At 35.0% G+C, this 27352-nt stretch overlaps 1 protein-coding gene across 15 annotated transcripts in view; it reads right to left on the reverse strand.

Moving 5' to 3' along the window:
• Positions 1 to 27352, reverse strand: part of HERC4 (HECT and RLD domain containing E3 ubiquitin protein ligase 4) — a 137451-nt gene that overhangs the window by 44610 nt on the left and 65489 nt on the right. For all 15 annotated transcript variants that reach the window (XM_077894705.1, XM_077894711.1, XM_077894703.1 and 12 more), the window contains 6 exons: positions 14339 to 14415; positions 13946 to 14070; positions 12642 to 12701; positions 12396 to 12507; positions 11722 to 11911; positions 9696 to 9868 (listed from right to left, as the gene is read on the reverse strand). In XM_077894705.1, the coding sequence (XP_077750831.1) occupies positions 9696 to 9868; positions 11722 to 11911; positions 12396 to 12507; positions 12642 to 12701; positions 13946 to 14070; positions 14339 to 14415 (737 nt within the window). The remainder of the gene's footprint in view (positions 1 to 9695; positions 9869 to 11721; positions 11912 to 12395; positions 12508 to 12641; positions 12702 to 13945; positions 14071 to 14338; positions 14416 to 27352) is intronic.

Genomic DNA, 27352 nt, shown 5'->3' on the forward strand with positions numbered 1-27352 from the left:
ACACTTAGACATCAAGACAAGCATTTCTAAAGGAAAAAAATGCACATTTGGGAGGCATAATGATAAAAGGATTAATTTATCAAGAAGTCATAACAATTCCAAGTAACAGTGCTTCAAAATACATGAAGGAAGAATTAACAAAATTTGTTGGTAAATTTTAACATCCTCTCTTGATAACTGATAGAATAAAATAGACAAAACTACCAAGCACCACAGATCTGAGTAACAATTTCAACCAACCTGAACTCACCATAATAGAATATCCCACCCAGTAACTGTACATAGAACATATACTAAAATACTAAAGTAAAAGATCCTGGACCATAAAACAAGTCTTTATAAATACATTTAAAAGAATCCAAGGTATAAGAAGTATGTTCTTGGACTACAAGGGAATTAAACTAAGTCAGTAACTAAAAGATATCTGGAAAATCCTAGCACACTGGAATCTAAACAAAACACCTCTAAATTACCCAAAACTTCTCTTGAATCTATCAGAGAGCTAAAGCCATAAGATAATCAATCAAGTAGCCTGAATGACAAGGATTGGCAGATAGTTCCAAAGAGAAACAGAATGCCAGAAATGGGTCACCTGTGGCAAAGCAACAAGATACCACTGTCAAGCAAGCAGGGAAGAAGAAATCACTTAAAACTGTAAGAAACTGCTTAAAGCTGAGTATGGGGGATCCCTGGGTGCAGCGGTTTGGTGCCTGCCTTTGGCCCAGGGCGCGATCCTGGAGACCCGGGATGGAATCCCACGTCAGGCTCCTGGTGCATGGAGCCTGCTTCTCCCTCTGCCTATGTCTCTGCCTCTGTCTTTCTCTCTGTATGCCTATCATAAATAAAGTTAGGAAAAAAAAAAAAAAAAGCTGAGTATGGGATAGCTTGACAGCATAAAACCGCTTGGTGCCCCAGATAGTTTCCACTCACTCACAGAGTTTTTTTGCACACACCTCCACTGGGTAGTCATGAGGATGACTAGGAACAGGGCAAAAGATCATGAGTCTCTTCCAGTGGTGCAAGGAACTGGCTGCCACTGTGAAAGGAAAGAAGGCCTGTCACCCTTTCCAAATTCTTCTTTCATATATTTATAGAGAAAAAGTCTTAAATCACTGAGGAAAGTGAAGGAAATTCCATGCCCTGTTTTTGGAGAAGGTAAAAAAAAACCTTCACCTCAATAGGAGGAATGGGGGCAAGAAGAGTCCCAAGCCCAGAATCTTCTAACAGTATGAGGACTAGAGGACCTGCTGAGGGAGGGATCAGAAACTCTGAGAAAGTCCCACCCTGAGGTCCAGGCATACATAATCACCTATGATCAATGCTATATAATAACAATAAAGAACATTTTCTGTGTTCACTCCTCTGTTAACCTAAAAAACACTGAGTAACCAGCAGGACCAGTTTACCACTGAGGCAGGGCAAGGGTGAGAAGAGAAATCCCTCTATCAGGCATACAGAGCAGAATACAAACACTGAGAAAAAAACTGATATTTCACCTCTGTTCTAAGCATCAGGCAGCATTAGAGGAATCTGAAGCCTCTGGTACAATGAAGGTAACTACAGCAAAATAAAAATTTAATCCCAGTTTAACTCTTGACTAGACTGACTTAAGTCCCTACACTGACAGCTGCACAGAAGAGGCGAACCCATTTATAGGCTTTAAATCTATTTACCCCCGCCTTTACTATTTTACAGACAACCAAATATTATGAGACATACAAAAAAAGCAAATAAGCAAAACAAAACAATCAAACAAAAACCACACACACAAGTCACAGAAATCAACAGAGCCAGACTCAAAGATAACTCAGATGATGGAGCAAGGCAACAGAGGTTTTACAAAAATATTCTGAACTTAATGAAAATAGAAATACAGCATATGAAAATGTGGGATGCTGGTCAAACAGCGCATAAAAGAAAACTTAGCATTAAACAATCCTGTTAGAAAAAAAGGAATAAAACCTGTGATCTAAGCCTCTCTTTCAAGGATGTAAAAAAACGAGCAAATTAAAGAAAAATCAAGTAGAGAAAAAAGGATATAAAGAGCAGAAATTGATGAAAGAGAAAATAAAAACACTAGGGAAAAAAATCAATGAAAGTAACTGCTTTATGGAACTATCAATAAAGTTGATAAGACTCTGAGAAAAGGGGAGAAGAGAGAAATCACCACTATCAGGAATGAAAAAGGGGACATCACCACACAGGCATACATAAACATCACCATATTGGCTTACCAAAACTGACTCAAGAAGAAACAGAAAACATGAATTACCCTGTTTATTTTTATTTAAATTCAATTAATTAAAATATAATTTATTATTGGTTTCAGAGGTAGAGGTCATGATTCATCAGTCTTATATAATACCCAATGCTCATTACATCACATACCCTCCTAATGTTCATCACCCAGTTACCCATTCCCACACCCCTACCCAATTTATTTTAAAATTTAATATGACATTTTTAAATTTCCCAAAAGAAAACTCCAGTCTAAGATGGTTTTACTGGTGAATTCTATAAAATATTTAAGGAAGAAATAATACCAATCTTAAACTCAGAAAAGAGAGAAAGAGGGATTATTTCTTAATTCATTTTATGAAGCTAGAGTAACCTTGATAATAAAAAAGTTGATGACAATATGAGAAACAAAAATTATCAGATCAATATCCCTCATGAATATAGATATAAAACCTTCAGTAAAGTATTAGCAAATTAAACCCAACAGTATGTATAAAGTATAACATATAATGCCTAAGTGGAACTTATCCCAGGAATGCAAGATGGGTATAATATTCAAATATCAATGGATTTTACTACATTTGAGGAAAAAAATGCAGAGAAGAAAAAAAAAAAGCCTTGTTCATCTCAATAGATGCACAGAAATGCATATAACAATATTCAGCAACTCTTCACAATAAACACTCCAAGCAGAACAGGAATAGAAAGGGACACTTCTTCAAATTGATAAAGCCCACCTAAAAAAAACCCACAAATACTCTACAGCTACCATCATACTTAGTAACAAAATACTGAATGCTTTCTAAGATTAGGAACTAGGCAAGATATCCACTGTAACCAACATTATACTAGAAGTCTTAGTCAATGAAGGAAGAAAATAACATGCTGTGTACATAAAAAATTCAAATGAATCTGTAAGAGAATTACTGAAACTAATTTAATTTACCAGGGTCACGGGGTATAAGGTCAATACACAAAACACAAATGAATTTCTCCCTACCAGCAATAAACTGGAAAAATTTTTTAAAAATGTATTTCAAGGGGATCCCTGGGTGGCGCAGCGGTTTGGAGCCTGCCTTTAGCCCAGGGCGCGATCCTGGAGACCCGGGATCGAGTCCCACATCGGGCTCCCGGTGCATGGAGCCTGCTTCTCCCTCTGCCTGTGTCTCTCTGCCTCTCTCTCTTTCTGTAACTATCATAAATAAATAAAAATTTAAAAAAAATTAAAAATATTTAAAAAAAATGTATTTCATTACAACGGCAACAAAAACAAAATATTTAGGAATAAATTTAACAAAAGATGTTTCAGATCTCAGAACTACAAAACACTGCTGATAGAAAATAGAGATCCAAATATATAAAGAGAGCTACTTAGTTCACAGACAGTAAAAGACTCAACAAATGCAAAAGATACAAAATTTGACTGGACTCCACAGTTTTTTAAAAAGCAGCAACAAAAAAAAATTTGGTACAAAAGAAGAAATCTGAATATGCCTGGATAGCCAGATAGATGATATTACAGAATTACAGTTAAATTTCCTTAAGAAAAGTAACAGTATTGCTGTTATGCAGGAAAATACCCAAGAAGAGAAATGCTAAGGTGCTATCAGGATTTACTTTCAAACGACAAGAAAAAAGTATATACATACACATATGTAAAAGCAAATGTGACAGCAAGTTAATTTCTGAATCTAGAATGGAGGGCATGTATGTGTATGTGTTTCGTTTGTCTTTCAATGTTTCTTTATATATAAAGTTAGTCAAAATAAAAATTGAATAGTAAAGTGAATGAAAAGGATTTCAAAGAAAGTTTGAGGAAGAAAATTCTAGGCAGAGAATAGCATGAGCTAAAAGAAAAATTCCATAGAGAAATTAGGTTTTAGAGTCAATAAATGATAGAATGATATTTTATTAAAATTTTCTACTGACAGTGTGAAGAATAGTCAAAAATAAGTACAAAGGCTAGTGGTAGGGAAATAAATAAAATATTAAAGACTCAAGATTTCTAGATAATAAAAAAGAATGCAGAGGCTGTGGTAGCTAATTGATAACAAAAGAGTCAAAGCCAAGTTCAAAATTCAAGCATGACTAACTGAAAAACAAATGCTGGCAACACAAATATATAGAAGTCAGGAAAAGGTGACAGTTTTGGTAGGAGGGAAGAACTGGAAGTATGAGAAATTTGGTATTAAATCTTTTTTAATTTTAAAATGATGGCAAGACTGACAAGAAGCTCAAGAGGAAGGTTTGCCTAAAACACCTAACTGAGAACATTTTCTTTAAAGAAGACAAACCTGTGGCAGGAGATGAGACAGAGGTAGAAAGGGCCAATAAACAAAATAAACAAAGAGGGCCAAATGCAGACCACTAAGAAAGATGCCACATTTAGAAGAAAATAAAATATCAAAAGAAACAACTTTTAAGCTCACAACAAACTAAATAAAACTAGCTAAATATCGTATAAAATATAACGAAAGTACTTGGTTTAGGAACAAAAGAAATCACTTAGTAGAGGTATAAATCTATGAGACAGTGCTTGTGTCCAAACAAGCACTCTAGAACCATGAGATGAATGAATGGACAAATAAAATGAGAAACAGATTATCTATCAATCTATCTATATCTACACATAGTTTGTGCCTCTGATGGCACTTTACATTTTCACCAAAATGCAGATTTTTACCTTAAAATCCATTCAGATGTTATGTTGCACTAATAAAATAATAATAGGTATCATTATGGACCACTTACTAAGTAACATCATGTACATTACCTAGTTTAATCCTTAAAACAACTCTACAAAATAGCTACTATTACTACCATCATATAGATGAATATATACTAAGGCTTGGAGTTCAAGAGTCTTAACCAAGGTCACAAAGCTAACAGAGCCAGAAATCTAACATGGGCCTCTGCAATATGCATGCACTTTAAAAAAATATACATTTTTAGGCATTCTCGGGGTGCCTAGGTGGCTCAGTCCATAAATTGCCAATTCATGATTTAGGCTCAGGTCATGATCACAGCAGGGTTATGAGCTGGAGCCTTGTGTGGGGCTCTGCTCCAGCAGGGAACCAGCTTGTGATTCTCTCCCTCTGCCCCTCCCTGAGCTCTCTCTCAGATAAATAAATAAATCTTTAAAAAGAAAATAATGCTTTTCAAAGTTGATACTTTTAATCCCTCTATTCGGTGACAAAAGCACCCTGAGCTCTTTTTTTTCATTGTTTTATTAAATTTATATCTGTGGTCAGGATACACATTTGGGAGCCTGACTAGGTTTTGTAAAACTCCTATTCCTGGCTTTCAAACAAAAAGATACTTAGCTTATACATGGAGATCAAAACCTTCATCCAAGAGCAGTGGTCAGCAAACTATAGCCTGTGGGCCAAATTGTGCCCATAGACTGTTTTTATAAGTAAAGTTTACTGGAAAGTAGCTATGAATATCCATTTACATATTGTCTACAGTCTAGTTTAGAACTTTTTTTTTTATTTTAAGAGTTGAGTAATTTCAAGAGACCATATGGCTTGCAAAGTGTAAAATATTACTACCTGGCCCTTTACAAGTAAAGTTTGTAGGCCCTTGCCCTAGCATCTTTAGTCAAGCTCTTTCTACTAAAAAATAAAACATACACAATAATTACATAGAAATCTCTTCAGCTTTTCCCTGTCCAATATTCATGTTTGTAAATATACACACCAACTTTTAATCACATTGGACTCTAAAATTTAGTAAGCCTGGTACAAAATGAGCCACATCTCACTGACCTCTGATATATATTTTTATCTTAAATATTTCAGATTTTAAAAGTAAACTGTAGTTTCCTTCACAAATAGCAACCAATGTTTGCAGTTTGTAATATCCTACAGATAAATGTTTTTGAAAAGAAGTGCTATGTTAGAATAAAAATTAACAATTTAGAAACCATTTGGTTCATAAACAAATTTCAGTCAAATTTACACTTGGGGGAAAATTATGGCTGATACTTAACTTAGTCACAATGATTTAACAACTAAAGAGAAAATCAGTTAACACTGCTTTTAAAAACAGGGAAATTAAGACATTGAACAACAAGACTAATCTAAAAGACCTGCATACATATATAATGATATACTTAGAAAATCAACAGTTTTAAAAATAAATTTAAAAAAAATATAAAAATACATTTGTGTGGTAGATAACACTGACATTTTCTGGAGGAAGCCTTCTTCCTTTATTCTTCAGAGTTATGAGCCCTCTTACGTGTTCTCACAGCACCCTTAATTTTCCTTAATCTAGCACTCACCAAGCTATGTATCAAATGTTTATTTACTTGTATGTATATAACTGCTTTATATTTATAACCTCAACAAGGGCAGAAATCACATCTTTTCCTCATCGCTGCATCCCTAATACACTGATAAGCATATAGCAGGCACTCAGTAAATATTTGTGAAATGAATAAAAAAGAAGAAATCACAAGTTCAAAACAACCTATACATTATTATTGCCTAAAATATACAAAATAAAATCTATATGTTTGATCATAATACTTATTTCACATTTTCATTACTGTTTAGTAGTATTCTGGTTTACAAACCTCAGTTCAGAGGTGGTGTATGTTTAGTATATATGTGTGCCTGGTCTGTTTGGTTTATTAAGGGTTCCCTATAAAAAAACAAACAAACCACAAAACAAAACTGAAAATCACTGATTTAGAAGGTAGCATGATATGTAGCAATTAGGCTATGGAGACCAAATCAGTCTTCTCTTTAGGTACATCAGACTCTACAATGTACTGTGTCAAAACTCAAAAACTACTAAATAACCAAATGACTTGCCAATAAACTCATGTATCTAGTAATATATCCATTCCTGACAGCAAGTACCAAAGCTATCTTTCTTATAATACCATTTGGAACACTGGGAATGATTTTTACTTAAAAGCTTTTGAAAGGACATGACATAAGGGAGGAACAAGTCATCCATATATCTTAAAATGATTAGTAAACACACAGTCCAGTTCTCTAGCTCCTAATCTGGTTCCTAATCCTTGTCAAGAAGGCAACTGTTTGAGGAAACTTCTAATTTTCAACCATGGAGCAGAGAGAAGGAATATATACACAGCTGTCAGACAGAAGGTGTCTTTGAAAAAACAAATTTCTGATAAGCAACTTGGGTTTCACTAAAGATGAAAATGAATCATCCTGATAGTTAATGTCCACAAATACCTATTTATGGCAGATTAGGACCAAGGAAAGTTTTCTCCAAAGTAAGGAGCAGGAGAAAGATAAATGATTGCCCTAAAGACCCCCAGTAAGAGATGCTTCAGACATTAATATCATTATCATTCTGCTTCTGAGTATATAACAACTTCAAACAACAAACCCATTTCCTCATAACCCAATAAATCAAACTGAAAGTAGCTGTTTCCCATCCAAATAGTGGTAGTGTTGGTTAATAAAATGAGTCTAGATGTATGATTGTAGATTACATGAATTCTTATGAATGTAGATTACATATATTGTATAATTAGAATAATACATTAATCCTGGGAAACTATCAAGGCTAGTAATCCTTATTGTATAGATCATTTTTCCATTTACATATATGATAAAAAAGACTTGTTTAAAATCACACTGGAAGCAGCAAAAAATGGTCTTTTAATAATAAAATGCTATCTACAATTATTTAAGTATGCCTACAGATATAGGGGCATAAAATAAAAGCAAATCCTCTTCTAAACATGTTCTATTACTATACCTGCGGATAGAGAAATACATTAGAAGCAGCAGGGGCTTTGGAAGTAGATTTGGATTTCAACTCTGCTACTTACTAGTTTATGACCTTTGACATTTAGATTAAAGGGCAAAATATAAACTATTCAGAATTTACTAAGTTAAATGAAGAATATATGTAAAGTGCTCACACGAATTAATGTTCAAAGGAGGTTCTAATTCTGGTCACTGTTAAAATGATTTCCCCATCCCTTTTAGCCAGCAAGAAGAAGGATCCTAGTATCTCAAGTACAGCTCCATCAAAAAAGTCTCTGGAGATGGAGCCCCATAGGGTTCTATCTCAGTAGAAGTTGAGGCTTCTGAACTAGGCAAAGCACTTTAAGCTAATTGCTCAAGTTCTGTCTTTAATTATGAAGAAAAGTTCAACTTCCCCTCCTTCTCCCACCTTCCCTTTAACTTGTGGTAAAAGACACAGCTAAGGAAAACAATTATTTTTTAAAGGGGTAATAAAGATAAGTAGATAAAGAAGTGAGAGAGTGAATAATTATTTGGCAATAGAGTCCAACTGACAAAGGATGGTTCACTGAAGTAAAAGGAAAAGAGAATCCAGAGGTTAGAAAAAAAATCTAGTTAATCTCTTGAATCCTAGACAAACGGCATACAGAAAAGTAGAGACTCATCCTATGAAGACATAGGATCTTAACAGCATTTTACTGCAGAATCCAATTAACCCTAAAATGCTGGAAGAAAGTCTTATTCCAGGAAAGGCAAGTTTAAGAATGATTTGTTTCCCATGGGAAGAAATGGCAATCATCTCATCAATTATAATAAGAGAAATGACTATTTTACTAGGAATCTTGAAAATACTCAATACCAAAGAAAAAAGTAAATAAGGAAAAAAGGAAATACCCAGGAACTACACTGAAAGAATAAGCAGTACTATCTCTTTTATTCATTTCCCTTAGTACTAGGGAAAAAGGGTCTGAAAATGCTAAAGAAGCTATTAAGGAGAGGAAACTAAAGATTAGGTTTGTTTGGGTTTTTCAGTCATTCTAGAGATAAGAAACATGCTTCTCCCTTACGTCATGTCTCCCAAAATAGCTTCTCAAGAATACCAAATGGCATAACAGAGATATACCTACCAGCTGTCAGGGATGTCTCAAATCCATCTTTAATGAAACAGCTGAGACTCTACTTCTTCCCATAACTTTGAACTGCTACAAGTGTAAAGGTTACTATTTGTTACACTGGGAAGAAGGGCAGGAAAGAACAATAGGCAAATTAATGAATTATATATGGTTCCAATTTCAAGTTAGTCGTTTATTTCAAATGAAACATTCTACTTCGATTGAAACCATTAATACCCAATAGCAAAGAACTTGAGTTTAAATGTTCATCATCACAACCAGGATGCAAATCTCTCTCATATGATAACCACATATAAATGACAAAACTATATTTAAACTAATAAATTATGTTCTTCAAAGGGAAATGTTAAGTAGAATTCTAATTCATTAGTATGCTATTGTTCTGCCCAACTACAGACAAGTTACCTACAAATGCCTAACAGAGCTCCAACTTTTTTTTTTTCTTTCAGAAAAACTTAGGTAACTTTTCCAAATATCTTTAATCTATATCTCTTACGCTAACCTAAACCTATAATATTAACGATAAAATAAACATCATCAATCTGTTAGCATCAATGAGGAAAGAGGAAAATAAAAGAACTATTGGACATACCTTATGCAATATTTCTAAAACCTTTAATGCAGTATGAAGAAAACTGTTGAAAATTCTTCTTTCAGAAGGGGGAATGCCGATCTTGTAGAGTTTCAAAAGATGTACCACAACTTCCTTAAAAAGTTCTACAATCTTGAGGAATAGTGGAGGTTCAAGTACTGACCACCAGTTTTCTGTTATTAAAGGGTAAATATACAAATAAAATGAAATTTTTTTTAAATCACAATTTTCAAAATCACACAAGACTTTTCTTCTAAAAGCAGTGGTCTTAACCCTTTCAAAATTTCACAAAGACATAAAAAACACAGTATTTTATGTAACATTTCTACCATTTACAGATACCATCTACTTTCAAGTTAAAGAATACTATTCTAGGGATCCTTGGGTGGCGCAGCGGTTAAGCGCCTGCCTTTGGCCCAGGGCGCGATCCTGGAGACCTAGGATCGAGTCCCACGTCGGGCTCCCAGTGCATGGAGCCTGCTTCTCCCTCTGCCTGTGTCTCTGCCTCTCTTTCTCTCTGTGACTATCATAAATAATAATAAAAAAAAAAATTAAAAAAAAAAAAAAAAAAAAAAAAGAATACTATTCTACAAGCTCTTAGAAGCAAAAATAAAGTAGGAAAGGTCTACTGAATGTATTTCTTGGCTTCTTAAATTACATTTAAAAACTCATTACTATACCTAATATTAAAATCAGTTATTAAAAAGTACTTTGGGGGATGGGGACACTCGGTTAGCTCCATAGGAATAGCACATGACTTTTGATTGTGGGGTCGAGAGTTCATGTCCCATGTTAGATGTACAGATTACTAAAAATAATAAACTTAAAAACTCATACCACACCTTAAAAAAAAGGTCCTCTGAAAGTAAGAATTTTAATTTTTAAACACTCTAAAATCCCAATATTAGGGATCTTTCCAAGTTTTATTTTCCAATTTAACATAAAGTTGAAATATTGTGAAGCACCACTTTTAAAATGCAAGGTACTCTTGAAAAATGGATACAGAAAATAATGTATTCTTCCCCATATTCACTATGCTTGTAGTTATTAACTACAAACACCATAATCCTATGAAGCAGATAGAAATACTAGAATTTCTGACAACATGGAAACAATATTCTTATGAATACTGCTTCACTTTTATTCACTATCTCAGAATCAAGGATTTTTTTTTAAGGTTTTATTTATTTATTCATGACAGAGAGAGAGAGAGAGACAGGCAGAGAGGGAAGCAGACTCTGTGCAGGGAGCCTGACGTGGGACTCGATCCCGGGTCTCCAGGATCACACCCTGGGCTGAAGGAGGCCCTAAACCGCTGGGCCACCGGGGCTGCCCAGAATCAAGGATTCTACTCCTTGCTTGCTACTTCCTCTGTTCACTCTCAGCCTAAAACTTTTTGTACTGATTTTATGACTTCTATATATCTTAGTTTTACTAACCAATAAATACTATCAGGAAGGGAAGTATTGGGTTAAATGTAGCAAGCAAACTGTAATGGCCAGGAGAGAGAGATGAAATCTATAAAACTTGAAAACTAAGGCTGAGAAAAATTTAGGGCAAAAAATTGCAGTAGATAGAACAATAAGATCAGATAGATTAGTGGTAGACTCTCATCTACATGTAGAGAAATAAAATCAAACATTGGGAAATTAGCAAGTGAGAGATATACAAGGCAAAGAATTAACAGAGCTCAAAGAGGATTTAATATCCATGTCTGTTCAGTTTTAAATTGTTCCTCCTACTTTCTTTAATAGCAAGACCAAGGGGATGAAGGAAGGAAAACAGTTTTTATCTTTCCAGATACTGTCTCTACTGTTGTATTTGATTAAATTTTAATATTTACAAGCTTTGCCTCTAATAACTAGCATGATTAGAAAAAAGCAATGAAAGGAAAAACAAGTTCATTTTTCTATAAGACAATGTCAAATAAGCAGGGTAGCAAAATTTAAGTCAGCAAAAAATTAAAAACTTATTAGCATTTTCATTTAAAAAGTTACAAAAGAAAAAAAATACTAAAAATCCTTACCAAGTACTTTCAGTGGTGCCTTTTCTAGATTTACAAGAGCTGTACCAAAGGGAATTGCTATTGTTGTGAAATTGTTGGAATCACTCATCAGGGGACATTCTGGTAGAGTAAGATAAAACCTCAATGCTTCAACATCAGGTAAGGAACTAGTCAGTTTAGGAATAAGATTCTTTTCCAAACTAGCTGCCACCTATATTTTGACAAAAAGTAAAACCTACTTTATTTAAAATGAATGTACTTTCAAAAAAGAAGAAGGAGAAAAATCATAAACACAGCAAACATGAAATGGTAAAAAATATATGTATTACAATGAATCACTGAATGTACTTTGAAGCACAGTGAAAATGTCTAAGAATTGCTAAGAGCATTTTAAAAATCTTGTCTCAAACTCTATAGCTATACCTATATAAAGACTTAACCAACACTGTAATGTTAAGTAAGGTTTACTCAAATATCTGGAAAGATTTATAGATATTTGATAGCTAAATTATAAATGTTCTAAAATAAAACCTTATTTTAATTCTTATATTAGCTTATATAAGAAAATAATAGAAAATACATCATAATGAAGCATTTGAAACTGAAGTTAATTAGGCTATAAATATACAAAGTAACATAGAATGTAAAGTTCAACAGGCTACATGACACAAATATAAAATACTTTAAGAACAAACCTGCTGAGATATCTGAGGATGATCAGGTTGTATAAGTTTGTGGAATAAAAGCCTAGCAGCATTCATATCAACCCCTGAAAACTTGGTGCCTGTTCTATAGTGATCATCATTGCTATAAAAGAAAAAAAAAAACAAAAAAAGGAGACAGAGAGAAGGAAAATAATAAAATCTTAAAGTTATTTCACTTATTTATTACTTAATACAATAAATTTGAAAAATTCTGCATACCAAAGAATTACCACTTACCTAACAGCTAGAAAACTTCCATTTAGACAGCCAGAGGAAGAAAATGTTCCATCTATTTCACTAAAAAGAAAGTCAAAAATCCCCGAATCACAAAATGAAAAATCTACTGTTCATTTTTTCTTTTTAATAAAAATATTTAATACTTAATACCACAGAGCATTCCTCTAACCAATACTCAACTAGTATAAATCAGAATTTTATAAATTATTAAAGATTAAGTAACACTTGATAAAAGTATTAATTGCTGTTTACCCTAGACTTTCTCATTACTTTCATCCTCTGATTCATTAAACAAATCTGATGTTCTTTCCTTTTTGTTTTAAGCCTACAGCACCCAGTATTCTCAGGTGGTCTCCCACCCAAGTATTAACCAGTCTTAACCCTACTTAATTAGCTTCTAAAATCAAATGAGATTAGGCGCATTCAGGATGGTATGACCCTAGACACAAAGCTAATGTTGCTAATTTCTTTTTTTACATAAACATATACATTTAATTTTCTTAATTACACATAGTGGTAAATCTAATCTAGGATGTTATCCTTTTAAGGTCTATACTTTGGGCTTTTAAGAAAAATTTTAATTTGGAAAAACCATCTATACTTAAAAAAGCAGCTTATCAGATATAGTCCTTCATCTCCAAAACCAATGCCACCTGCAACAATAGAAAACTCTAAGTACTAAACAAGTTCATCTATAAGCAAAATATTCAAGAAAGAAGTAATATTTAAATCTTTTAGGGAGTATAAAAGTTAAAAGACAGTGACCACTAGGAAGCCTGAAGTAACATTATTTCAAACCCAATCCTAAAGTGATTGTATTTAGCATTTTAAATTATCAATTAACATTATGTATATGAAAGAATTTCAACGTACATAAATTTAAGAGATCTCTTAAAATATCCATGATTATAGAAATTCTAGACATTTAAACTTACGTATGTAAACCATTTGGTGAATGATTTTTTTTTTTTTTTTTTTTTTTGGTGAGTCATATTAATGAAGTATTTATTTAAATAAAAACCTCTGGGGCACCTGGGTGGCTCAGTGACTGAGCATCGATTTGCCTTTGGCTCAAGCATCGATTTGCCTTTGGCTCAAGTCGTTATCCTGGGGTCCTGGGATTGAGTACTGCAGCAGGCTCCCTGTATCTCCCTGCTTTTCCCTCTGCCTATGTCTCTGCCTCTTTCTCTCTCTCTCATGAATAAATAAAATCTTGAAAAAAAAAAAACCTTCTAAGTACAAGATACCCTACCATGGAGATAAGAGGTTTTGTTTGTGTTGTGTAAGTAAAATGTTTTTCTTACTTGGCTATCTCCACAGGAAACCTCCCAGATGGGTAGCTCAGCCATTTTTGAATTAGAGTTTCATTCACAGTCCAGATCTGCTTTGAAGGATCAGGACATCTAAAGTCATCTGGTGGCCCACAGTTCTAAATTTAAAATAGGCAGATTAGTCAGAGAGAAGATATATATGACTTAAACCAAGACACATTTCCACTATGTATTTGTTTTAACAGAGTGTATCTCTATTAAAACACTTGAAACAATACTTATCAACTGGATCAGAAAAATTCTGTAGACTTGGGGGCAAAAAAATTTAAGGCAATTACTTTGTAACACACAAAGAACATTAACATGGGCTTTAAAAATTCTTCAAAACCATTTCAGCTTAGTAATTATTTGTATGACTACTGTTACCTGGGGATTAGAGTAATGTGAAAAGCTTTGATCTCCACCTGAGAAAATTCTTTTCACACAGAAATATTCTTCAGAATCTATAAAAAAAAAAAAACAAAATGTAAAGAAATTCAAGGTTTACATGACATTTTTCAGAACATCAAATATGCTTTTGTGTTTTCTCTTAATCATCTAACTCAATTAGACCTTCCATTCAGCCATTCAATGATATAAACTGACTTGGAATGTTTTGATTACTATGGAAATGAGGCTCACCGAGTGATACACATTGAATGATTCCAGAAGCCTAAGCAGCACTTAGTAAGTTTACAAATCTTTCTTCTAGCCTGTCAAAAAAGTGGTGTTTTCTAGTCTATGTGTTATCTCAATATATTTTAATTTAACCTGAAGATGATATAAAAATTGCATGAATGGTATATAAAAAAACAGCTCAGAATAAAATAAAAATTAAGAACATTCATTTTTTAAAAGAATGACAACAAAAAAAGTAACTGTTAAAGCTTGAGTAAAATATTCATTAATGCAAAATTATTTTCTCTTAATATAGCTGTACAAAAGTAAGATGACACACACAGCTCTTCACTGGAAACCAGTTATCAATAAAACCCAAATCCAGGGACACCTGGCTGATGCAGTCAGTTAAGCTCTGACTCTTGGTTTCAGCTCAGGTCGTGATCTAAGGGTCATGAGATCAAGCTCTGCCATCATTGGACTTCTTGTTCAGTGGGAGTCTGCTTAAGCCTCTCCCCTACTCTGTATCTATCTACCTCCCTCAAAAAAATCTTAAAAAAAAAAAACAAATCTAGTCCGAAAAAATTAATAAGCAAATTTAGTAGCAGTAAAGTTAAGGCAATAAAGTTCTTTTTCAAAAAGATATTCAAAGCCTCTCCTTTTCTTCTTTTTGGCTTCTCAAAATGGAAAAGAGTTTCTATTATCAAAAGTACTGCTGGGGGAAAAAATGTACTGCTGGGCTAGTACTTAGAGGTATCACATATCAAAACATCAAAGCTCAATACTGTAACCTAAGGCTCATTATTTCCAATAATAATACATTCTGTCATCCTACTCCTGACCACCCCCCCCCAGCCCTTTAGTTGACTAATTCTTTACCTTGCGTTATTGTGATCATGGCTGCTACAGAATTATAAATTCTTTTTCTTTTTAAAGATTTTTATTTATTTATTCATCAGAGACACAGAAAGAGAGAGGCAGAGGGGAGAAGCAGGCTCCACACAGGAAGCCCAATGCAGGACTCGGTCCTAGAACTCCAGGACCATACCCCGAGCTGAAGGCAGATTCACTCAACTGCTGAGCCACCCAGGCATCCCCAGAATTATAAATCCTTAAGGAATTTAAGTATTATTGCCATAATATTGAGAAAGGCTTTCCTATGTTCATTTGTTTGTTTTTTTAAGTAATCTCTATACTCAATGTGGGGCTCGAACTCACAACCCTGATATCAAGAGCTTCATGCTCTTTCAACTGAGACAGCCAGGAGTCTCAAGGGTTTTCTGATGTTTAAATCAGAAAATTATTTTCTTGTCTTAAGAACTTTTGAACATTTTATTCTTTATTCCCTTTATAATTTAGTGTACACTACTAGGTTAGGATCTAAACTGACCTTTTCTCCCCAATTTTCATGTGTTGAGTAATTCTCCCCTTCTCAGGTCAGTGATACCTTGTTTTATTTTTTTTATTTTTATTTAAAAAAATATTTTATTTATTCATGAGACACGTTGAGAGAGAGAAACAGAGAGAGAGAGAGAGAGAGAGAGAGAGAGGTGGAGACACAGGAGTCACAGGCAGAGGGAGAAGCAGGCTCCATGCAGGAAGCCTGATGTGGGACTTGATCCCGGGACTCCAGGATCACGCCTTGGGCTGAAGGCAGGCGCTCAACCACTGAGCCACCCAGAGATCCCCGATACTTTGTTTTAAAGTTATAAAAATGTATTACCTCTTCTACCCATAACCATAGCGCTAAACAACACTGATACTCTTCTCTACCAAAAGTGTTCTCTACAACCTTCTCAATATAAATCTCCAAGAACCATTATCAAGCAACTAGAGTATGAACTTGAAATAAAGCTTATATACAATCCCTACATGGAATTCCCACCCCCAGACTTTCCATTAAATTATAATGATCTCAATATCTATGTAGATACCAGTAATCTGATTTTTTAGTTTTATATAATACATATTGCCATATCTAGGAAAGCTATTTCACAGTCTCCTTGCTCTTTACAAAATACTTTTTTTTTTTTTTACAAAATACTTTTTATATTGTCAGAAAAAATTGTGAAGACTTTGAAGTGGGGCCCCTGCGCCTTCCTTCCCCTCCGATTACTAAGCTCTGATTAGAGGACACTTCAGGAATATTTCCACCTGAAAGGTGTCACTGAGCTACTTAATATCCGCTAATTGTACTTCTATGTAGTAGCAATACTGACAAAAATACAACTATGTACAATTTTTTTAAAAAGATTTTATTTATTTGACAGAGAGAGCCTGAAGAGCACAAGCAAAGGGAGGGGCAGAGGGAGAGAGAGAGGCAGGCTGAATAGGGAGACCAACCTAGGGTTGAATTTCAGATCATGATCTGAGCAGAAGGCAGACGCTTAACCAGCTGAGCCACCCACGTGCCCTTGTAAGTGCTTTTGATTTACAAGGAAAAGATGTAGTTTCTTATGGTCTCTGAATTCCTTCATACTTTTAGGATATTCAGGACCCCAAATAGCTTCTTAAACAGAGTTTAAGGGGTAAAAAGCACTAATACTTACTGTATTCAAATTTAAAATTAAGAACAAATTTTTTAAAGGTTTATTTATCTTGAAGAGAGAGAAAGCATCAGAGCGGGGGTGAAGGGCAGAGGAGAGAATTCTCAAGTAGACTCCCACTGAGTGTGGAGCCCAATGCAGGGCTCGATTCCAGGACCTTGAGATTATGACAAGCTGAAATCAAGAGTTGGATGCTTAACCAACTGAACCACCCAGTGCCCCTATAACTGAAAATTTTAAAATACTGATCCATTTAAAGATCAGCAATAATGAACACACTCCATGTTAACAAAGATAAGATTTTAGTATTAATACAAATGTCATTTTGAGTTCACAGACCCTCTAACATAACACCACGATCCTGAAGCAAGCCCATTTGTTTTTGAATATGAAAGAACATAAATGAAGACAATGTGGCAAGTGAATTTCATTTGCCTTTTTTTTTTTTTTTAAGATCTTATTTATTTATTCATGAGAGAGAGAGAGAGAGGCAGAGACACAGGCAGAGAGAGAAGCAGGCTTCCCACAGGGACAGCCTAATGTGGGACTTGATCCTAGGACCCAGGATGACACCCTGAGCCGAAGGCAGAGGGTCAACCACTGAGCCACCCATTTAAAATTTTAATTTTAAAACCTCCTTACCTTGGTTTATATTTGACTCTGAAAGAAGCTATAAAATGTGTTAGTATCTTAGGGTGTGCTCCCATGGTTTACTGATTGATGCCTTCACCTATGATATAAAATGTTATTCTTTACTTTTATGTGTGTAATCTGTTAGCAAAAATTATGTGTCTTATTAGAATAGTTTTCGATGCGTTATGTTGACTTTATTGTTTTTCATTATTTAAGGGGGGAAAATCAAATGTCCCTTAGTTTTAAAAGAGTCAAAAAGTTCTTTTCAATCTCATTACCCTCTACATTTATTTTGAAATCTTTTACTGTTACTTTAATAAAAGATAACTAAATATTGTTTCTAGCATCAATAATCGTATCTTAACAAAGTGTTCAAATCTCCTCTCACAATTTCTTTGATTTTTGCCTTCCTTTACGGGTTTGTTTCCCAAAAATTCATATGTTGAAGTCCTAACTCCCAGTTAACTCAGGACATAACTGTATTTAGAGATAGAGCCTTTTAAAGAGGTGATGAAGGTAAAATGAGGCTGTTAGGGTAGGGCCCTAATTCAATATACCTGGTTGTCCTTATAATAAAGGGAAAAGATGCATACACAGAAAAAAAGCCATGTGAGGACATAGGAAAAGGGAGTCATCACTAGCCAAGGAGAGAGGCCTCAGAAGAAACCAAAACTGCTGACATGATACCTTGATCATAGGCTTCTAGCTGCCAATCTGTGAGAAAATAAATTTCTGTTTTTTAAGCCACCCAGTCTGTGGTATTTTTTATGGCAGCTCTAGCAAACTAATACGATCTGCAAAATTATATCCTAAACAAAAAAATAAAACTTCTAAGATACTTTTTATGTATTAGTGAAAATATCTTTGAAATATCCCAAAGAGGCCTTGGAGAATCACAAAAGTTGTTCTTTTATTACATAAGAAGAGATGCCAGAAATAATCAAGTTTGTATGACATGTTACTATTTTAAGAGTTGCATAAAAAGAGATGTCAAATCAGAAAAGATACTTTATCTTCGCTAAGTTAAATTTATATGGTAAAATGTAATTAATATAAATATTATAGGGGAATCCCCGGGTGGCTCAGCGGTTTAGCACCTGCCTTTGGCCCAGGGCGCGATCCTGGAGTCCTGGGATCGAGTCCCACGTCGGGCTCCCGACATGGAGCCTGCTTCTCCCTCCTCCTGTGTCTCTGCCTCTCTTTCTCTCTCTATGTCTATCATAAATAAATAAATAAATCTTTAAAAATAAATAAATAAATATCTTAAAAGCCCCTGGATATTTGTCAATATCCCTGCTTTCATTATGTTTCAATATGAAGTAAAACACAATTCAAAACTTTTGAAATTGCTAATTTTCCTATATTTATCAAAGTTCTGGTCCTAATTTCAGTTATTATTTAACTGTTATTTTAAATGTTTTGTGGTATATTCTTACTGCTTTAATTCACATCTAGTATCTCCTTGGTTTGCAAATGGTTTGTAAGTATTTCAGACTTACCCAGGAAGTCTTATAAAAAATACTGATGCCGGGACACCTGGGCGGTTCAGCGGTTGAGCATCTGTCTTTGGCTCAGGATGTGATCCTGGAGTCCTGGGATCGAGTCCCGCATCAGGCTCCCTGCACGGAGCCTGCTTCTCCCTCTGCCTGTGTCTCTGCCTCTCTCTCTGTATCTCTCATGAATAAACACAATCTTTTTTAAAAAAAATACCGATGCCTAACTTATTCAATCTCTTCACTTGATATTCCTGGTGTTATTCCTGGTACATTAGGTATCAGGATTATGTTATATCTCAACATTTTTTCATCTATAAGAAGTTAAGAGTCCTCTACATTTATTTAAAGATTTTTAAAAAATATTATTTATTCATAATTTTTTATTTATAATTTTTTTAAAGTTGCTAAGTAGTTTATGAAACTGCTAATCCAAAATCCAACAGACTTAAGAACACTTTACACTGGAATGAACAAACTGATGAAGAAAATTTATTGTGGTTATCTGTTTAGAATAACGTTTAATTTTGTTTTATTTTTTTTAAGATTTTATTTATTTATTCATGATAGACACACAGAGAGAGTTAATTTTGTTTTAATATTGTTTTTTGAATATATAAGGGAACTATTTGTCCTTCTAAAGGTATCTAATTCATAATTTTGTAAATTCTGCTTTGTTAAGCTGAAATGAAACACAGAGACAGCAACAGAGATAGTGAGAGAGAGCACAAGAGGGGAAAAAAGGGAGAAGCAGGCTCCCCACTGAGCCGGAAGTCTGATGCAGGGCTTGATCTCATGAGCCTGGGATCATGACCTGAGCTGAAGGCAGACACTTAATTGACTGAGCCACCCAGGTGCCCCAAAATGAAACATTTAAAAATGGTATTTCCCTCTGCCTCACTTCAACTTGCCAGTATCTCCTGGAAAACAGCTTGTATTCTGGTCTGGCATCCCAATTTTTGTGGCTCTGCCCAGGGACCTCTAGGTCACCTGGCTTTGGAAGCCAATAGGGCTTATATTCACAGATTTCACAGGACTGTAATCAACAGAAAAAAAAGAGTTCTTGAACAGCTACCACCTCTAGGATATAGCAAGAGACAATGTAAGGAGATGTTCAATCTTTCTGTGAGAGTCCTCTTAGTTTATCTTTGTAGCTGTGGCCTGAGAGGCAGGCTTCTAATTACAAACAGGTCTAAGGGTCTACTGTAATCCTCTCCAGAAACCTCAGAAGGAGGGCCTTATTCTCTGTGCTTTCCCTCGGCTACATTCCAGAGTACCATTACCTCCCAGAGGGGAGCTGTATACACATCCAGTGCCCTGGTTTTTGTGGCTGCCACCTAGTGGATGCCCTTTGATTGCCTGGCTGTGGTGGACTGCGATACTTGTATTCTGGGAACAGGGATCCAAAGAGATCAAAGAGACAGTTCTTAGCTGGCTATCATCTTCCAGCCACAGCACGAACAGCAGACTGAAATATATCCCCAGTCTTTCTGTGAAAAAGGCCTACTTGCATGTTCTGGAGCTTCTAACTTAGGGACTGGCTTCTGGTTTAACATACATCTAGTGACTTAACTAAGGTGATCTCTGGGGATTAAGGCTAGCAGATACCATCTTTGCCCTGTCCCTCTGCATTACTATGAGTCACTGCTATCTCCTGGAAAGGAGGATGGACCATTGTCTGGTGTACTGATTTTCATGGCTACTGCCCAAGCAACCCTTCTAGGCTCTCCGGTGCCTAGTGGGACTTTCACATATGGCCCCCACAGGACCGTACATATTTATTTGCATACTTTAAAAGCTACTGCCTGAGAATCTGCCTTCCAATCAGCCTGAATCTAGTTGCTCCCTGAGATCCTCTCATTTGGGACACCCACAGGCCTTGGCACACTCTCAATTACTAGGAGCCACTAAAAATGAAAGACTGCTTAGACAATCACAAAGGTTTGAGAGACAACCAAGAGCTAGGGTAGGGTTGAACCCATATTACAAAACTATAAATAATCAAAACAATATGGTATTGGCATAAAAACACTTAGACCAATGGAATAGAAAAGAGAGTCCAGAAATAAACCCACACATATATGGTCAATTAATTTATGACAAAGGAGCCAAGAATACACAACGGGAAAAGGACAATCTCTTTAATAAATGGTGTTGGAAAAACTGGGCAGCCACATGCAGAAGAATGAAATAGTGGATCAGAATAAACATTTCTCCAAGGAAGACATACAGGTGAACAACAGGGACATGAAAAGGTGCTCAACATCACTAATCATCAGAGAAAAAACCAAATCAAAACCACAGTGAGATATCACCTGTAAGACTGGCGACTAACAAAAACACAAGAAGTAACAAGTGCTAGTGAAAATGTGGAGTAAAGGTAACCTTTGTGCCCTGTTGATGGGAATGTAAATTTAGTACAGCCACTATAGAAAATGGTATGAAGATTTCTTGAATCAAAAAAAGAATTATCACATCACCTAGCAATTCCACTTCTGTGTATTTACCCAAAGAACATGAAAAAAAAAAAAAAAAAAAAAAAACTTGAGAATATATGCCCCCATGTTCACTGCAGCATACTTAAAATAGCTAAGACATGGAAGCAACCTGAGTGTCCACTGATAGATGAATCATTAAAGAAAATGTGATACACACAGGAATATTATTCAGTCATATAAAAGAAGAAAATCCTGCCATTTATTACAACATGTATGAACCCTGCGGGTAGTAGGTTAAGTGAAATAAGTCATAGAAAGGCAAATAGTGTATCATCTCACTTCTACATGGAATCTGAGGGAAAAAAAAACCCTTATAGATATAGGGAACAAACGGGTCATTGCCAGAGGTAAGGGGGGGTGGGGTGGGACGGTGGACAAGTGAAGGGGGTCAAAAGGTACAAATTTCCAGGTATTAAATGAATCACAGAGATAATGTAGAACGTGGTGACTAAATAATAATACCGTATTACCTATCTGAAAGTTGCTGAGAGTAAATCTTAAAAATTCTTATCACAAGAAAAAATTTATGGTTATGGTGACAGATAATAAACTTACTGTGGTGATCATTTCTGCAAAATATACAAATATTAAATCATTATGTTGTACACCTGAAACTAATGTTATATGTCAATTTAAAAATTATATCTGATTCTTGCTGATCCCCAGAATTCAATGAGAATTCAAACTCTTATTGGTCTCCTTTAAATACTACTATCATTATTTGCACAGGTTTGGTAAGAATCTGTTCTCCTTGTTATAGTTTGTACCTTTCTCATATTGATTGCACAAATCAACTATGCAGCTAAGTACTTATCTGAAAAGCATATTTGAGAACTGGATATTGAATTAAGAATGACAAGTCATTTTAAGGCAGAAAGGTTGGCTGTATTTATGGAGCCGCTGCCAATGATGCCACAGTAAAAGGTTCTGGGATATTATCATGGGTTGAATTTGTCTCCCCAAAGTTCATATGCATAAGTCCTAATTCTAAGTATCTTAGAATGTGACATTGTTCAGAAATAGGGTCACTGCAGATGTAATTAGTTAAGCTAAGGTCATAATAGGTATGGTGAGCCTCTTATGGGTATGGTGACTTGATGTCCTTATAAAAGGGGAAATCTGGACACAGATCCACATGGAGAAAGAATACCATGTGAAGATGAACGCAGAGATCTAATAGCCGGGAAATGCAAAAGATCGAGAGCAAACCACCAAAAGCTAGGAGAAACAAATGGAAAAGAGTCTTCCTTATAACCCTCAAAAGAAACAAACACTGGGGTGCCTGGGTGGCTCAGTTGGCTAAGTGCTTTTAGTCAGGTCATGATCTCAGGGTTCTGGGTCTGGTTCCCTGCTCAGTGGGAGTCTGCTACTCCCTCTTCCCATCCCTGTCCCACTTGTGCATGCTCATAAATAAATAAAAAATAAAATAAATAAATAAATAAATAAATAAATAAATGAAATCTTTTTTCAAAAAAGAAGAAAGTGAGTTTTTTCTTGGATTTCTAGCCTCCAAAACTGAGTCAACAAATTTATGTTGTTCAAATTACCCACAGTTTGTGATATTTTGTTATAGCAACCCTACCACACAAATACATTTGTCCAAACTTTATACATTCTAAAGAAAGGTCTGCCCCATACCAAGCTCCAAGGGGATAATCCCAAAGTCTGCAATATTCTGTTAAGAATGTTTTTGTTAAAAAAAAAAAGAAAAAAAAAAAAGAATGTTTTTGTTTACCTGTGACCTTGAGGCCACATCAGATAGTTTATTCTGAAAATGTGATTTATGGTGGGGACCTGGGGTTTCCACCTCTAAGTGACTGAGCAAATTAAATTCACATTTAACTGGGACTCTGGTTGGCTCAGTCGGCTGAGCATCCAACCCTTGGTTTCAGCTCAGGTCATGATCTCATGGGTCATGAGACTGAGCCCTTATCAGGCTCTTGCTCAGTGGGGTGTTTGCTTGAAGACTCTGTCCCTCTGCCCACCCCCTCTGAAATAAAAAAATTTCAGTTGACATTTAACTAGTTTTTATCCTACAAAGCCCTGTACAATGCAAAATTAATTATCAACTATTATATATATGATACACACGTATATATAATTTGTGGTAAACTATACATAAAATTTCCCATTTAACCACTTAAAGTATACAATTCAGTGGCATTAAGTATTCAAAATATGCATCTATCAGCATTATTCATCTCCAGAAAGTTTTCATTGACCTAATGAAACTCTGGGGAGAGAGGTTAATATGGCAGAGGGGTAAGGTGATGTTATGCCTGCCATCCCCCTCCAACACACCTAGATAAATATCACATCATTCTGAACACCCAAGAAATCTATGAGAAGCCCTAGAGAACAAAGCTGCACATCTACAAACAAAATAAAATGACCAACGGAAGGCAGGAACTGTGGAGAGTTGATTCATAGGAGAAAAGAGCCACCAGCACTGCGCAGCAGAGGGAGCCCTGATGGTGCAGGGAGTAGTGAGAGAGAATGGGAGAGAGAAAGAGTTTGGAGGGGAAAAAAAAAAAGTAAAAACACAGAGAACTGCACAAGAAAACGTTCCCCAAAACCACTAACTGGAAAAAAGGAGAGGGTTTCAATATTGCCAGTTTTTTATAAACTGTGGAACACAGAGCCTGAAGTTTTGGAAGTCAGTGTCATAGCCAGGGTCACACCTGGCACTGCTCCAGTGGGGGAGCGGGGCACAGCCCAGGGAGCAGACAGCGTAGTCTGAGGATCCCCTTGGTTGCACCAGGAGAAGGAGTTCCCCTGCTTGAAGTGCATTTGGTAGAGGTGATACAGTTTTTGTTTTTGTGGATACAGAAAAAGCAATTCTCTTATTTTATTTTTAAATTTTCTACATATTTTTGTAATTTTTAATTTTCTTTTTTGTCTCTCAAGCTTCTCTTAACAAGCAGATCAAAACATACCTAACTTCCTTTATTTTTTTAATTTAAAATTTTTTATTTTATTTTGCTTTATTTATTTATTTAACTTATTCACCCCAAAAGAAAGAATAGGAAGAAATGATGGCCAGGGATTTAATCAATATAAATATAAGTAAGAACTTAAATTCTGAACTAGAATTTCAAACAATTATAAGAATACGAGCTGGGCTCGAAAAAAGCATAGAAGACACTAGAGAATCCCTTACTGCAGAGATAAAAGACCTAAAAGCTAGTCAAGTTGAAATTAAAAATGCTATAACTGAAATGAAAACCCAAATGGATGCCATAACAAGGACAGATGAAGCAGAGATGATCAGTGATATTGAAGATACAATTACAGAAACTAATGAAGCTGAAAAGAAGAGAGAAACAAAGACGATGGATCACAAAGACAGACGTAGGGAACTCAGTGACTTATTAAAACGTAATAACATTTGTATCATAGGACTCCAAGAATGAGGAGAAGAGAGAAAAAGGGGCAGAAGGTTTATTTGAAATTACAGCAGAACACTTCCCTTAAGTAATCTGGGGCAGGACACAGACATCAAAATTCAAGTAAAGAGAACTCTTATTAAATTCAACAAAAGCTGGCCATTGCCAAAGCATATCATAGTCAAATTCACAAAATACACAGACAAGGAAAGAATCTTGAAAGAAGCAAGGGAAAAAAGTCCTTAACCTACAAGGGAAGACAGATCAGGATTGCAGTAGATCTGTCCATGGACATCTAACAGGCTTGAAGAGAATGGCTGGATATATTCAACGTGCTGAATGGGAAAGACATGTAGCCAAGAATAATTTATCCTGCAAGGCTATCATCCAAAATAGAAGGAAAGATTAAGAATTTCCCAAGCAAACAAAAACTAAAGGAGTTTCTGACTATTACACTAGCTCTGCAAGATATATTAAGGCGGAATCTGAGTGTCGGAAAAAGCTACCAAAAGCAACAAAAACTAGAAAGGAACAGAGAACATCACCAGAAACACTAACTTTACAGGTAACACAATGGAACTAAATCCTTTTCTTTCAATAATCACTTTTGAATTGTAAATGGACTACATGCTACAATCGAAAGACCTAGGATATTAGAATGAATAAAAAAACCAATAACAATTGATTACAAAAGGTTCATTTTAGACCTAAAGACCCACTCGGAAACTCTGTACCCATTAAATAACTCCTTGTTCTCTCCTTCCCCAAGTCCTTGGTAACCACTGTGCTACTTTCTGTCTCTGTACATATGACTGTTCTAAGTATATCGTATAAGAGTGGTCATATGATATATTGTCCTTTTGTGTCCGGCTCTTTTGACTTAGCATATTTGCAAGGTTCATCCACGTTGTTGCATGGATCAAAAACTCCTTTTTATGGCTAATTTTCGATTACATGCATATACCACATTTTTTTCATCGATTCATCTGTTGATGGATACTTGAGGTGTTTACACCTTTTGGGTACTGTGAATGATAATTTTTTCAATAAAACTGAATTGCAGCGGAACAACTAATCTTAAAATTCCATTTCCTTTCCCATTTGAATACAAATAACTTCAAGGCACACTGTTTCAAGGATAACAAAATACACCTCTAAGTGACTAAACTTTACAAATATACAAATATTGATTCCTTACAATATTCATGCTGCTTTAAATTATAAAATCTCTTTGTTATGTTATTAACAGTGCTTTTCATGAAAGAAACTAATATAGTAAAACATCAACATGCCATTAAGGGCATAAGAACAGTATTACTAAAATAAATGCATGTTCTAAACCTAATAGTGACTGGAAGAAAATGAAGACATATACAAAATACAAAATGAAACAGAAACAAGAAAAAAGTGTATCGTATTCTGACTTTTGCTAAATAAAAGCATAACTGAGATAGTCTTTTAGTTACATAAATAAATAAATAACCTCAAGGTCATTAAAAAAAAATTATGGACCTTTTCAAATATCAACTTTCGCTGTATGCTCATCACTAAGTAAAACCTCAGCAGATCCCTCAGTCTCACAATTCAAGGAAAAATCCCAAAGAAACTCAGACACAGAAATGAACAAAGAAGAAAACCCTGAAGAATAATTTAGGATGATAAAGGAAATATACGTATTTTTAAAAAGCATATTTTAGTTGCAGCATGTTAAGAAGTAAATAAGAAAAGAGCACTCAAAATATTTCAAACTCTTTAGTAAATTAGTACCAATGAAAAAAATAACCAGATCTACTGAAAAAAACAATAGAGAATAAAAATAAATCACACCATGTGGCTAAAGCAGCAGCCATATAAAAACAAATTAAAAAAATTAATACTCTGAATAGGTAATATATCCATATGATTCAAATTTCAAAAAAAATAGAAATTGTTTGGACGCCTGAGTGGCTCAGAGGTTGGGCATTTGCCTTTGGCTTAGGGCATGATCCCAGAGTCCCAGAAGCGAGTCCCACATCAGGCTCCCTGCATGGAGCCTGCCTCTCTGTCTCTCTCTCTGTGTCTCTCATGAATAAATAAATAAAATCTTTGAAAGAAAATAGAAATTGTTATATATTTTCAAGTTCTGCATATACCCAAGTAAATTGAAAGCAGGGTCTTCAAGAGATATTTGGTACACCCATGTTTTTACATGATAGTCACAAAAGGTAGAAACAATCCACGTGTCTAC

The sequence above is a fragment of the Canis aureus genome, chromosome 4 (genome assembly GCF_053574225.1).
Source record: "Canis aureus isolate CA01 chromosome 4, VMU_Caureus_v.1.0, whole genome shotgun sequence".
Taxonomy (NCBI): domain Eukaryota; kingdom Metazoa; phylum Chordata; class Mammalia; order Carnivora; family Canidae; genus Canis; species Canis aureus.